Source organism: Pteropus vampyrus, unplaced genomic scaffold (assembly GCF_000151845.1).
Source record: "Pteropus vampyrus isolate Shadow unplaced genomic scaffold, Pvam_2.0 Scaffold287, whole genome shotgun sequence".
NCBI lineage: Eukaryota > Metazoa > Chordata > Mammalia > Chiroptera > Pteropodidae > Pteropus > Pteropus vampyrus.
In genome coordinates this window covers 43,685-58,960 of record NW_011889068.1, presented here as the reverse complement: position 1 = coordinate 58,960, position 15,276 = coordinate 43,685, and the positions used below count along the sequence as shown (strand labels likewise).

General features: G+C 33.3%; 1 protein-coding gene and 1 pseudogene across 1 annotated transcript in view; one reads left to right on the top strand and one right to left on the bottom strand.

The window, feature by feature from the left end:
* The window catches only part of LOC105302910 (vacuolar protein sorting-associated protein 13B), a gene marked incomplete at its 5' end in the record, with an annotated part of 342,584 nt that overhangs the window by 288,048 nt on the left and 39,260 nt on the right, over positions 1 to 15,276 (bottom strand). Inside the window, one exon of the mRNA XM_023521022.1 lies at positions 816 to 1,019. Coding sequence (XP_023376790.1) covers positions 816 to 1,019 — 204 coding nt within the window. The remainder of the gene's footprint in view (positions 1 to 815; positions 1,020 to 15,276) is intronic.
* LOC111729895 lies at positions 1,200 to 1,318 on the top strand (annotated as a pseudogene).

The following is a 15,276-nucleotide window of genomic DNA, read 5'->3' as shown; positions in this document are numbered from 1 at the left end:
TAGTTTTGGTGGTAAAGGGGCAGAACCCCAAAGCAATCAGCGTTTGCAAAAGGCATACAACAAAGTCTGCACACAATGTTTTAAAAACTCCAATCAACAAACCACCATGGTATGGAATAAGCAACAGATTTTACTGATTCTTATAAATTTTTAAAAAGATGAAAAATAATGCTTTCTTAAAATTATAGAAGTTGCTTACAATATACAAAGTATATCTTTTTTTTTTAACAATATAAAAATATCTTTAATGCCCGGTACCTTCGTTCTAGAAAATGATTCTATCTTTCTAACGACAACTATGAAGAGCCTGGATAAGATGGCAGTGACTCTCTACACATCTTATAGCTCATTGTTTAGGACTAATTCCTTTTAAAATGAGTTTTCTGTGAACATAGCTGCTTTTAGTTAAAGTGGACTAAAAAAATCCAACCCAGGACCTTTGCTGCTTTTCTCTCCTAATTATTATAAACAGAAAAGAGAGGCTTGAAAAAACCTGATCTTGAATAAAATGGATTTCCAGAGAAAATGTGAATGTATTCTTAGCCAGAAGTAGAATCTTTCATCGAATACCAAGCTCTAAAAAAAAACGCTGACATGATCTTAAATGTGTAATAATTACAGTGTAACGATAGTAGGATTAGCCAGTTTCCAAGCAAAACCATCAGCTACAATTACAAAACATATTTTATGTTTGTCATGAAATGCAGAAGCAATACCAAAGCACTTAGGTTGGGCACATTAAAGATTATATCACCAACTGTTCTTCTGGCAATGAAACATTAGAAAGTGTAGAAAGTTTCTCAGTCATTTCCTACCTGCTGGCCATATTCCACTCCAGGGCTGGATTTTGAGAATTTCTTTCACTCTCTGTTTGCGCCCCACCTGTGCCACTTTCCTTCTCCGGTTTTAGTTGCTCCCACTGTGCAGTACCAATATTGATAGACTGTAGGTCTATTTGGTATTGTCTATCTTCAATTTCTGATCCAGGGTCTCGAAGAATTCCTAAGTTCAAGGCTCTCCTATAAAGGGAGTGGAAAAGAGTACGCAGAAAAAATAAATATTCTATGTTTATTTTGTTCACTAGCATAGTATTATTGTCATTTGTTTCTTTGGATTACTGATGAATACACTGGGTTAATCAAATCTAAGAGGGCAGGTATTAGAAAGTTACCACATATTAAACCTTGAAAATATGTCTAGTCTACAGCCATGCTACCCTGAACAAGTCTGATCCCTTCTGTTCTCAGAAACTAAGCAGGGTCAGGCCTGGTTAGTACTTGGATGGGAGACCACCTAGGAAGACCAGGTGCTGTAGGCATAAAAAATAGAAAAAATAAGAGATTGTAAGCTGACAAAGTCCTTGCAATCTGTGAGGTCAACCAAGGGTTGCGTTGCCTAGAAAGGAAACAAAGAAAAGAAGAAAAGAAATCTAAAACTTACCATTTACAGTAATCTACCTTACAATGACTTATGTTATTCCCAGTACTGCACTGTTTTTCCAAGTACTTTCACAAACATGATTTCAATCCTTGAAATGCTGAGGTTCTATTATTATCTCCCTCTGAAAATAATTCAGAGAGTTGTTTAAAGCCTTAGCTAAACTTACTCCGTTAGTATGGAACCAAACTGCAACCTAAATCTAGGTTTTCTGACTCAAAACCCGGTCTTCTTTCCAATGCTAATAACCTACCTTCCTCAGTCCTTTGATATCTTGTTAGAAAAGTTATAGAGCCTTGTTAATCCATTTCATACTCCTACCCCTTGCCTTGGGTTCTTTATATAACCCCACTTTCATACAGACCCAACTGTTGAGAAGTAAACTGTTGTTTACTGATGTAGAAACACAGTGAGGACCACAGGCCCATACAGAGCTGGGAGTTTACTCTTACTAGATCTAATGCTAAGCAAAGAAATAACATTATCAGTAGCTCAAAGCTAAACCAGAGGAAGTAAATGGTTAAATTTTTTGTGAAGGTTTTAGAATGAAAATAGCAAGGTGGTATGGTAGGGTGGTAAGAAAAGGATTGAGTTAGGGATCCAGATAAACCTAAGTTTGTGTGAGTTTGGGAACTGTTTTGTTAGTTCACAAATGCTTTAACATGAGTTATCAAAAGGAAAATAATATTTGGCCACTATCAAAGTTTCAATCAATAAAAAAGTGAAATAACATAGAGGATAAAACTAGTTTTACTAGTAAAGGCTGCGGCTAACAAATGCATGTGAAGGGAGGAGAAGGGAGAGGACTAAAAGAGCAGGCAGCTCAAGTGCGGAGACATCGGAGAGAGTTATATACAATAAGGTAACAGGGCAAGAAAGCAGGAACCAGTCAAGAAGCCACAGTAAGAGCCAGAGAAATTGAGATGGGTGGATTTGCATTATTCCTAAGGTAATAGCTGAACCTGGTGTTCTTTTTCTTTTTTCTAAGTTAGAAATATTACAATCTAGGACTGGGCATGCAACGAAAGGTGGTCTAAAGTTTTACATGAACCCAAGAATTGCATTAGAAATAAGGCTCATAAAATGGTTTCTGAACCCTTCCAAAATGCTCTAATGAAGGTAAAGGATAAAGGAAGAAATGAGGGTGCAGGTGGGAGGAAGTAACATTTTGTGTGTCCTTATTTTGGTAGAATGCTCTCCTTTCATTTGAATATTGATGTAATTCTGCTAATTCCTAAAGGCCCAACTAAGACTTCACTTTCTGTGAAGACTTTCCTGATCATCCTTTCTCCAAACTCCCTACCTTCCAAATCTGTGCTCTTAGGGTCTCTCTATACTTGTAAGTACAACAATATCACAATGATTTGTCAGTCTTTCTCTTATATATCTTAAATTTCTTGAAGTCAGAAATTAACCCTCCTATTACAATCAATAAATGCTATTTCAATTCACTGATTTGAACTGCTACAAATCTTTACAAATTTTAAGTGGAGAACCTATCTGTCCACAGCAAAAAGAACAGTCTTCAAGAGGAAACTTGATTCAGGTCCACATAAAATCTGACTTAAAGTAAGTATCTTGGTCATTTGGTGGCCTAACCTATTTCCCTAGACTATATTTTCCCATGTAAACATTGCGGTTACTTATTTTAAACTAGCCAATGCTTTCTACACTTTAAATAAATTCCTTATACATATTTAAAGGTTTAAGAATTCTTGGGAAAAAAAAGTATTCTTGGAAATACAATTAGTCTTATATTAGAAGACAAAGCAACCTAGTCCAGTATTAATTAACATGAGGCTTTCGATTTCTCTTGGAACATAGAGAAACTGCATAATTACAAGATTACAAACACAAAAACACTGAGTTTCATCAGAGTTTTTTATTTAGGCTTGAAATTCTCATATTTTGTCTTGGCCTTAAATTGAGCTAGATTCCTCCTATCATCTCTCCATGGAAAACATGAGTTTCCACAGGATCTTCTTCTCTATGGAAAAATATTTTGCATATTGAGTGATAGCCAGATACTTCTAACCATGCTAATTTCAAATTTTCAAACTAAGAATCAAGGTTGCAGAGTTTTTTTCTTTGAAATTCTCATATTTTGTCTTGGCCTTAAATTGTGTACTTTTGAAATTAAACGATATATTTGTCCTTTTAACTTGATTTGAAATTTCAGACAAATTTATAATATTTGGGTATAAAAGTCTAACTCAGAAGTTAATTGTAAAACCATTTAAAACTGAGTTGTAGAAAATAGGTAAGCAAAAGATTCATGTGAACTTTAGTCTTAGACTCTCCAACGATCATGAGCTTGGAGAAACTAACTTCTCTTTGCTTTAGTTATTTCAATATTAAGACTAATATAGAGATAAATAAATATATGACTGAAAATTAAACTATTCATGAAGCAGTCCATTATAAATTTTATGACCATTCCTGAAGTACATTATCCGATATGGTTCTACATGCATAGTATGTCTAATCATCAAATAATCATAGAAACAAAGGCACCAAGATAAAGCAAAGTCAACTTTTCTAATTATAAAGAAACTATAATGAAACTTATAAAGATAAATATTCTTTAATATTTCCAGGGTTAACTGTTTCCAAAATATGGAATATTGGAAACTGTGAATGAACCTTCCAACTGAAACTAAAATGCTTTAAAAATTTTAAAGTATCTTTTTAAACATACCTCAGAGCTGACACCAAAGAATAGAAGCTACCTAGTCTCCCAAAAAAGTGAAACAAAGAACACTAACAAATAAGCACCCAAATCCAGCTTTCGCTCTTAGGGTTTCTGAATCCCGCAGACACTGATGTTCTGTTCTAATAACTGCAGACAACGTGCTAAAGCTCATGATAAATCTACCTAACAGGAGACCTTGCTTATAAAGCAGTGAAAGGATAAAATAAAACAGCACCCCTAGGAAACCTGTTGGTGATAGAACAGTGTTGCATCTTGATTGTGATGGTGGTTGCATGAATCTACATATGCAATAAAATGCACAGAACTATGCGCACGCACACACACACACAAGTTTATGTAGAACTGGTGAAATCTGAATACAGTTGTAGATCATACTGATGTCAATTCTCTGATTTTGATAGTGTACTACAAGTTATGGAAGATCTCAAGCAATAAAATTGGAAGAAAACTTAGGGGGTATGTTCCTTGACATTGTTTTGGCAATAGTTTTTTGGATTTGATACCAAAAGCAAAGACACAAAAAAGCAAAAATAAACAAGTGGAACTACATCAAACTGAAAAAGCTACAAACAAAGGAAACTATCAAAAAAACCGAAAAGGCAACCTCTGGAATAAAAGTAAATATCTGCAAACCCTATATACAAAATATACAAGAAACTCATTTAATTCAATAGTAAAACCTAATAACCCAATTAAAAAATGGGCAAAAGATCTGAACACACTTTTTCCCAAAGGCATACAAATGTCTAATAGGTACGTTAAAAGGTGCTCAATATCATTAATCATCAAAAAATGTAAATTAAAACCACAATTAGAGATCCCCTTACACCTGTTAGTATGTCTATTAGCAAAAAGACAAGGGATAACAAAAGCATGTGGAGGAAAAGGAGCCCTTTACACTGTTGGCGGGAATGTGAACTGGTACAGTCACCATGAAAAACAGTATGGATGCTCCTTAAGACATTAAAAATCGAACTACTATATAACTCAGCAATCCTGCTTTATACACAAACACACACATATATCTTATTCCAAAGGAAATAAAATCAGGATCTCGAAGAGCTATCTGCACTTCCATGTTCATAGCAGCATATTCACAGTAGCCAAGATATGCAAATAATGTAGTGTTCATAAATGGATGAACGAATCAAGACAATAAAATATCAATCAGACTTTGGAAATCCTTTTATTTGTAACAACATCGATGAACCTGGAGGGCACTGTATGAAGTGAAATAAGCCAAAGAAAGACAAATACTGCATGGTATCACTTATATGTAGAATCTTTAAAAAAAAAAAAAAAGTTTGGACTCATAGAAACAGAGAATAGAAAAATGGTTGCCAAGGGCTGAGAGGTGTAGAAATAGAAAGAAATTGGTAAAAGGGTACAAACTTTCTGTTATACGATGAATAAGGTCTGAAGACCTAATGTACAACATGATGATTATAGTTGATAGCACTGCATTGCATAACTGAAATTTGCTAAGAGAGAACTTAAATGTTCTCACCAAAAAAAAAAAAAAGGTAAATATGTTAGGTGATGGATGTGTTAATTAATTCAATGGGGTTATTCCTTTAATAATGTAAATATATTATTATCATGTAACCAGTAAAGTCATAATGTTGTACACTTTAAATATCCTACAATTTTATTTGTCAATTATACCTCAAATCTGGAAAAAGAGTTACAATGAGAAAAAAATGAAAGGGCACACAGGACTTCCATCCATATATTTACATATTTGCAACTTTCTGTGAATCTAGAAGTATTTAAACTGAGCTAAAAACAAAAACAAAAACACCACCTAATGCTCCAGGTAGATAGGGCCATTAGATGACTGGCAAAAGCAAAGAACAAAGCGAATTTTTCTCAGATGAATTCAGTTTCCACAGGCTTGATTCCAAGAGACTAAGTGACAAAATTCACAATTCACACAAGATAATAAGGCACCTGAGTGAGACACAGCAGAAACAATGGGCAGAAGAAAAAGACCCTCAAAGATTTCACAGGCTACATTAATACACATGAAATAAAAAATAATTGTTTAGAAAGCATCTTCGAAATATGAGTGGGACCGAAGATAAACAGATGGCAAATAAATATATGAAGAAATGTTCTACATCATATCATCAGGCAAATGCATACTAAAACAAAGAGATACCACTAAATACCTATGGCCAAAATCCAGAAAACTGAGAACACCAAATGCTGGCAAGTGTGGAACAACAGGTACTCTACTCTCACTTATTTCTGGTGGGAATTCCAAACCACAGCCACTTTGGGACACACTTTGGCAGTTTTTTACAAAACGAAACATACTCTTACCATACGATTTAGCAATCACACTCCTTGGTATTTACCCAAAGAAGCTGAAAACTCACAGCCACAGAAAAACCTGCACGTGGATGTATATAGCAGATTTATTCATAATTGCCAAAACTTGGAAGCAACCAAGACGTCCTTCAGTAGATGAATGGTTAAATAAACTGTGATACAGCCAGACAATGGACGATTATCAGCGCAAGAAAAAAATGAGCTCACAAGCTAAGAAAAAACATGAATTTGAAAGATATGACTAAGTGAAAGAAGCCAGTCTGAAATGCTACATAATGTATAAAATTTCAACTATATATCCTTTCAGAAAAGGTAAAACTATGGAGACATTAAAAAGAGCAGTATTTGTCAGCGATTGGTTGGGAAAGCATGCATAGGCCGTACTTAGAGGATTTTTAGGAGTGAGAATACTGTGTATGATACTATAAGGATGGATACAGGTTGTATCATGCATTTTTGAAACCCACAGAACATACAAATCCAAGAGTGAATCCTAATACAAACTATGAACTTTGGGTTATTATGTGTCGATAGAGGTTCATCACTTGTAACAACGTACCACTCTGGTGAGGAATGTTGATAATAGGGAAGGCTGTGTATGTGTGGGGAAGGGGGTATAGGGGAAATCTCTGTACTTTCCCTTCAGTTTTGTTGTCAATCCATAACTGATCTAAAAAAATAGTCTTTCAAAAAATACGAGCAGGGACTAAGATTTTATAAAAAACTAAGTAAAACTACAAATAAGAACAGAATTACTTAAATTTAAACTCAAGCAGACTAAATCTAACTGAAGAGATAATTAGTGAATTGAAATAAAGATCAAAAGAAATCCAGAATGTAATCCAAAGTAACAAAGAAATATTGTAGATGAAAGAGTTAAGATACCTGGAGGATAGAGAGAAAAAATCTAAAATATACCTAATTGGAATTCTGGGGAGATAATATAGTGAATGGGGAGGAGGCACTATTTGAAGAGATGATGTTATTCTACAGTTGTTGAGAAATGCCGAACTGTAGATCCAGGCAGCCCGAAGAATTCCATTAGTCATGATAAGGAAGAAACTGGTAAATATATGAGTTAAACTAGACAAACATTAACTTTAAAATATTAAATGACAAAACTGTGAGTAGAAAACAAGCTAAAAATAAGACCTGGACAACGACTATATATAAACTAGGGGACCAAGTAATCTGAGGTAAAGTATTCTGAAGTTCTTGTATTTGGGAGGAAGAAGACAAAGATTTTGATTAACTTCAGATTTTCTTAAGTACACATGTTAAAATAGCTAGAGTAACCACTAAAATAATAGACATAGAACATGCAACTTTCAAATAAATGGAGTAAAAATTAGAATGTAAAAAGAAAATTAAAAAAATGTGGACAAATAGCTCATAAAAATAAATCCAAATGGAACTATAATCACAATAAACACAAACGATTTAAACGGGATTCAACAAATCATAGTTCTAAAACATAAATGCACAGGAAGACTAAGAGTCAACAAAAAGAAAAATACAGACTAGGTCAACGGTAGCCAAAAGAAAATGAGAGTAATTATAATGACATCTGACAAGACTTTAAGGAAAAAAAACTAACAGATCTACAAGGAGAAACTGACAAATGTATCAACCATAGTGAAAAATGTCAGCCTGCTTCACTCAGGAGTAGATTAACTAAGCACATTAAAATAAAAAAAAACTAAGGATACATTAAATTAAATATATAATTAATAAATTTGATGAAATATACATTTATAAAACACAGTATCCAATAACTGGAGAATATTTTTTTGAGGCACACAAAAATATTTACAAAAATCAATCACTTGATAGGCAATAAAGCTGGCCTCAACACATTTTGGCGAATTAGTATCATATAGACTACATCCTGTGAGCATAATACAATTAAGTTAGATATTTTATTTAAAAAGAGAACCTGCAAAACTGCCGAGGTTTGGAAATTTAAAAACACATTTCTTAGTCACTCACCAGTCAAATCAAATTGTAATAAAAATTAAGACGTACTTAAAATGCTATGCTGCATAGGCTGTAGGATGTAGTAAAAGTAGCACTTAGGGAAATTTATTGTCTGAAATGTTTGTTTTAGCAAAAAAAGAAAGGTTCAAAATTAATGAGGTAAACATAAAAAGACAAAATAAACTAAAAAAAATTAGCAGGAAGGAAATAAGAGCAGAAATTAATAATAAAAAGAGATCAACAAAATTAAAAATAGACAAACCTCCAGCATTCAAGGGGGAAAAAAAGGAGACAGAGATAGAAGGCCAAATAAACTGCTGGTAATGTAGTAACTGGTGAAAAAGCAATTAACTTCTTCCCTATTCTCCAACTTAGTCAAGACTGTCAAAACTATATCCTCCTAGGGATACTGGGTCAAAAGTCCCTGCCCTCATACAGCTTAGAGGCAATTACAAAACAGTTAATGCTATAAAAGGTTAGATATAGAATGCAACTGCAAGCATGCAGGAGACACACCTACCCCAGATGTAGGGAGACCATGAAAGAAGCAGCAATGTTTAAAGGAGTTAAAAAAAAGCCCAATCTCATATAGTGAAGAAAGTATTGAGGCAGCGGAAACAATAGGTTCAGAGGCCCCAAAGTGTGAGAGAGCAGCAAATCTTGAAAACTTTAAGAGGCTCTGAATGGTTGCCATGGAGAGAGGCAGGAAAGAAAGTAAAGCCAAAGACAGGCCTTCAGAAAGTGTCAGAGACCTGTGCTAGACTCTGCCTTTGGGGGTGAAGGGCTCAGCCCACAGGTTAGGCTTACATAGCAAATTAACATTTTCTCCTCTGTCTAAAAGATTACTGAAATTATGCAGTAGCACAACAGTTAAGAAGAAAGAAAGATATGAGTTTCTGTTAATTATGAAAATTAAGTGAGATAACAAAGAACCCAGTACAGAACTTGCCACATCATAAAAATCTCAGTAAAATGTTAGGAAAAAGCCATCCTACTTTGATTCTTTCCTTAGCTTCTGTATAAAGTGTTAAATATAAGTGAGATGACTGGAAAGTGAGAGGAAGAAAGATTGACCCTGATAAAGCACGCATTAGGATTCTGAAAAAAAAACATAACGCTGAGCAGAGCACTGATGACCCTCATTTTAATTAATCAAACCCAATGAATTCTACTGACATCTTTTAATTTGACCTTTTAAATTGATCTAAAAACATTTTAATAGCATGCTGGTTAGTATGCAATAAGCCCTTTACTCTCTAAGACAAGAAAAAGTTTATCGTAAAATTTAGGTCAATTAAAAATACACTTGTATCTTTTATATTGTCAATAATTTTTTAGCCTCCTGATATCAAATCCAAGAAACATCAACGGATTTCATCTGTGGACAGTTTCCCAAGTAGACACTTTAAATTACTTTTACAAATAATAAAAGCAGGCCATTTGGCTTATTAGTTTAGGTTAATATAAAGGTTATATTTTAAAGAATTTACTAGTATTACAATATTTACAAGTTTGGTTTGATTTTTCTCTGATAAAAATAAATATAGGTTAACGTTTTCCAGACTATGAAAATATAATTTTTTCTGTTATTATAGGATCCCTATGATTTATTTTTAACTATTTAAAGTCATAAAACATACAGCGGTATACTCCTTTACTTTATTATCCCCCAACTTGAAATATCTCTGATCTTCATTCCTTAAAGTATGATATGCTCATTTTGTCTTATGCATACTTAAAACCAATTCTAGTTAATATAGAATGTTTCAAGCATTTTGCTTTGTTTTACAATACTGAATTAAGAAAACACATTCAAAATGTTTTCATTAAAATACCATAAAGTTTTACTAAGTACTATTAGAGCAAGATGTCTTCCAAAAGATACATTTCACATCGCATAGTAAGGTAGATTTTTTTTTAATGTATAAGTATATAAATGGTTGCAGAGACAAGATTTGAAAATAATTTTTTTATTTTTTCAAAAGCTGAGAATCATTGTACAACTTTAAAAATGCTATTTTCCCTAAGCGAAGAACATAATGTAAAAATAGACTGTTAAAAGTAAAAAACAATCTCATTACAATGCAAAAAAATGAAAATATATTTTATTCAAGAGAGCTTCGATTCAGTACACAGTTTTCACAGCACAAGAAACAACTGTAAAGTCATTAGAGCAAAGAATTCTAATAGAAGGAAACTGTATCAGGGAACTAATCATAGGAAAATAACTTTATGACTTTGGTGAGAACCAAAATGCCTAATATTAACGATGTCCGCTTTAAAAACTGAACGAAAATATCTCAGCAGTAAAAAAAGCTTTATGTTGTTTCATGTCCTAATTAAATTTTTCCTAGAAATGTTTGATATCATAAGCAGGAATCAAATTTTGTCTCAAATTCACATAGGAACTTTGCTCTCCTTTTTTGCAGTCTTTAAAATCTTTTAGCAATTCAAATCAGGAAAGGGAGTGAGTCAAGATGCCCATAACTTCCTTACCCTTAATACAAAAGGCTGCTTTATTGGCTAAAATGTAGGAGTTATAATTGTAATTGCTTTGCCCTTCCGAAACTCATCCCCCATACCATTTGAATCGTTCAGCAGGTGGTGTAGGAGGATAAACTAAAGTTTGCAATAGTTGGTCAATAATATAATCATGAGGAACCAAAGAAGACTTAAAGTATATAACAGGAAACATAGCTTTAATGTTTTCCTTTTTAAATTGATTTAGTCTGGGTCAGGCTTTTTGTATGTTTATGTAAGGAACAGCGCATGTTGAACCATTTACTGCTCAGTGCTGAATAGGCACATCTCAGGAGCTCAATGCAAAGAAGTAAAATTCATTACTTACAACTCAACTGAGATCTACAAAATGTTAAACAAGCCAGAAAATCGGAATGTAAAAAGAAATAAAATTCATGTCTTGATTAACTTAAAAATCCACATTTTTATCAGCAAGTCTCCAAAAATGACAGTAATTCTGAGAGTAAAATAGGGCAGGGGATATAAATGGTCGACCATCAGGCTGAGACCAAATGCTGACTTCCATGACCAATGACTAAGGGCAGGGGTTCTCATCTTCAGAGTACAGGACAACCAGCTTGGGGGCATGTTAAAAATGTTAAGTTACCATTTGCATAGATATCTAATTCAGCAGCTCTGACACTAGGGCTGAGGAATATGCTCTCTCCTCCTCTTTTTTGAAATCTAAACTAGCATCCTTATAAAAACCACATTCTGCCACTTAGAGCATCAGTCACATCTCTTTGATTTGGAACATCATAACTCTGCTACCTGAACTGAGGGGAGCAGGGGAAAAGACCAGTAAATCTAAGGCTATTTCATTTACTAAACAGAGACATTAGTACTTGTTCTGCCTGCTTCACCAAGCTGCTTAGAGGAACCATCTCTTCTCTTCAAGGTCAAGACCTCTGTTAATACACCTCATCCTTGAAGGCTAGGTCAGCTTCTGTTTTCTCACCTCCATTAGAAGCCACAGAGTAGGCTTCTAATACATGAAAGTTGAATAAATACCAAATATTCTTTATTCCTATCATTTCCCTTGGGGACTTTATTCAATTCATTTTTTCCTATCTGCATCTTTATCTTCCAGGCTAAAAATATTTTCAAGTTATTCTCCTTGTAGAAGAGACAGACTCTCTCCATAATATCCTGCCATTCCCCGCCACTTTCCCTTTAACCAGAAACTTTCTTTTTTTTTCTTCCAGTAATTCTAATTCCTCACAATTTATTTTCTCCTCTAACCAAGAACAACCAGGTGTCATACCTACCTATTTTCCAAAATTTTCTTGGGAAAGAACTCCCTCTGATTTTCTAATTAACAGATCCAATGGATGACTTCTGGTTATTAACTCACTTGACCTTTCTAGTTATTTGACAATTCAAAATGGCAGTATAACATGCTGGCAAACAGCACAGACTGTACTTTCAGCCTGACTGGATCCATAAGTCTCACTCTGCCACCTACCACTGGGTTCCTTTGGGCAAATTAAAGTTTCAGAGCTTCATTTTATTCATCTGAAAAGTGAAGTCACTGAGGAGAGTCAAACAAGTTAATGCATGCAAAGCAATATCTGACAGAGTAAATAATATATATTAGAAGCTATTATTATCACAGTCTTGCTCATTCTTGAAATTTTCCTCCATGAGTTTGTGTGGCTCCATATTCCCTTAATTGTCTTTTAATCACCTTTACTAGATTCTTTCCTTCTGTTTGCCCCTTCAATATTAGTGATCTCTAGGGCTCTATCTTCAGTTATATTTTATGCTTCAAATGCATTCCGTAGCATAACTGACTCACAAATGACAGTTTATGTAGTTCTCGATTATATCTTCGGTGAAGGAGATAGGTTTCCTAGGACCCCTTTAAATTTTCAGGTCCAAATCCTCTATGATGAATGGCACACATCTTTGAGACAGTTGGCTACCATTAAAGTTCCATGGTCAAGGAGACTGCAGTATAACAATACCCACTTAAGAGCATGAATTGTAACTTCACAATTATATTCAAATCTTGGCCTACCACTTACAAACCTGCATATCCTTGGAGAAGTCAACTAAGTCAGTGAATATCAGCTTCCTCTGTAAGGTGAAAATGGTACCTAGCTATATAGCTTTTCTTTGGGAGTAAATGTGATAAATTAACATGCTTTGTATCTATAAATGACACCTGCTTATTGTTATTACTATAGTGGATAAGAAAGAAGCTGACTGGCCTGCTTTCAGATTGAATCCAGTGGTCTCACTTACTCTGTACTATAAAACCCAAAAGCACACTGAAGATACAGAGACTTCAAATATAAACAAATGGGTCCTATAATAATTTCTTCAGTTGAAAGAGAACAATATGAAGAAAAACAGGTTTTCATTATTTCTAGTCCAACTGGTAATTCAACAATAAAACACTTATCATGTATTTCACAGTCTCAAGAGAAAGAGATTTATAAAAGGAGCAAAACCAAAGTTATTCAATTATTGTTGTCTAAAAATTTTATGCCCTCTAGAAACTAAAATTAATTTTTAATATAAACTTTAAAATAAACAAGCAATTTTACATTAACAAATGTTTTTATGGGGCAATAAAAGTCACCTTTTTTCTAGTTATACAAATATTATATGTGTACAAATCCACAATATGAGTAAAGGTAATAATGACATGACAGCAGTATTTACCAATTCTTCTCTTTTTGATGGCTAAATTATAGGTGATTTCATTAGAATTTACCGATAACATTTAATTTAGGTAAATTCTGCTTGAAGATTCTCACAATATTCTCACTGGCTAAGCAACTAGGAAACTATGTTTTTATAGTCTGTCTTCAGGAAAACATGAGCTTTGAATTTCTTTTCTTCAGCAACTAGTCACAGACTTGAGCTGATAAGTCCTCATTTGCTCACTAATGTTATAAATGGGGTATATTTGCAAGATGATTTAAGAAGATATAGGGTACACAATGTATAGTCAATGTGAAAAGTATACCAAATGATATCAAACAACTCTCATCTCATTATAAATATGTTTGAAAGAAATGCAGTAACTGAATATGCACTGCACTGGAAAATTTGTCAATGTGATTAAAGAACTCATGTGTGATCTCAGAAATATCTGAGAAAAGGGACATACTAGAATACAGAGAAATGAAAATGCTATTTCAATTCTGTAAAAAATTTAGTTATGATGTTTATCTTCAATAAAATTGATTATTCATTTATCAGAAAGATTTTGAGAGCTTAGAATAGAAAGTAGTATATATTAGGAGTTACATGATTAAAGAATAAATTAAGCCAACCTGAACTCATTTCCTTTTTGGTTCTATTACCATAATAACAAATAAGAAAACAGCATCAGTATTATGGAACTTGATATTATAAAGATGTGTGACTAAGTTAAGATACATTTTTAATAGAGAAATATGGACTTGATGAAAACACAGTAAAATGGATTTAGAGCTGGTTTAACACCAGATCCAAACAACATCGATTTGTTATTAGGTCTCAACTGACACGCCAGAGGATTTCGCTCAATGAAATAGTTTTTATCATTAATTTTAATGAATTCATATAAATCAGTATCATCAAAGTCTCAGAAGACAAAATTGGGAAGCAAAGCTAATGTGGTGAATAAGGGAATCAGGATTTTATATCTCAAAATATTGGAATAAAGAGTCTAAACTAATTAGATAAAACTTAACAGGAAAAAATTCCTTCTGTAAGTTCAAATAGCCAACTCTTTAACTACAGGATATGAAAGAGATGGCTTGACAATACTTCATATTAAAAAACAACAAAAACAACAAAAGAAAACCTAGAAGCTGGCTTATGAGAAAGAAAAATGTTAAAAACGTTATCAAATGTCATTCTAGCCTTTTAATTTTTAAAGAGCATAACAAAACACATGGTATAAAGTTTCACAGGATTAGGCAATCTGTTCCTTATTACACTAATAAAATAGTGGAATAGCTAAATACTATTCTTTCATCAATATTCAAAAATGAAATTTTAGAATGAGTGCATTTTATTTGCATAGCTGTAATTCAAATAATAATATATAATTTATTGACAACATGAGATCAGAAATATTATTTTCAGAATGTAATAATAATATATTACAGGTGTGTTTACATAAAATCCTCACAGATTTCTAAAATGTGCAAGTACTTGGCATAAAAGTTAACTTCTTATATTATTAGAGTCCACAATGGTCTTACTTAGCAGTGACGTCTACTTGGAAAGGCTAACTGTAAAGTTAGTAAAACCCCTAAATTCCTTAAGTCTCTTTAGATTTCTTTATGTTTCTA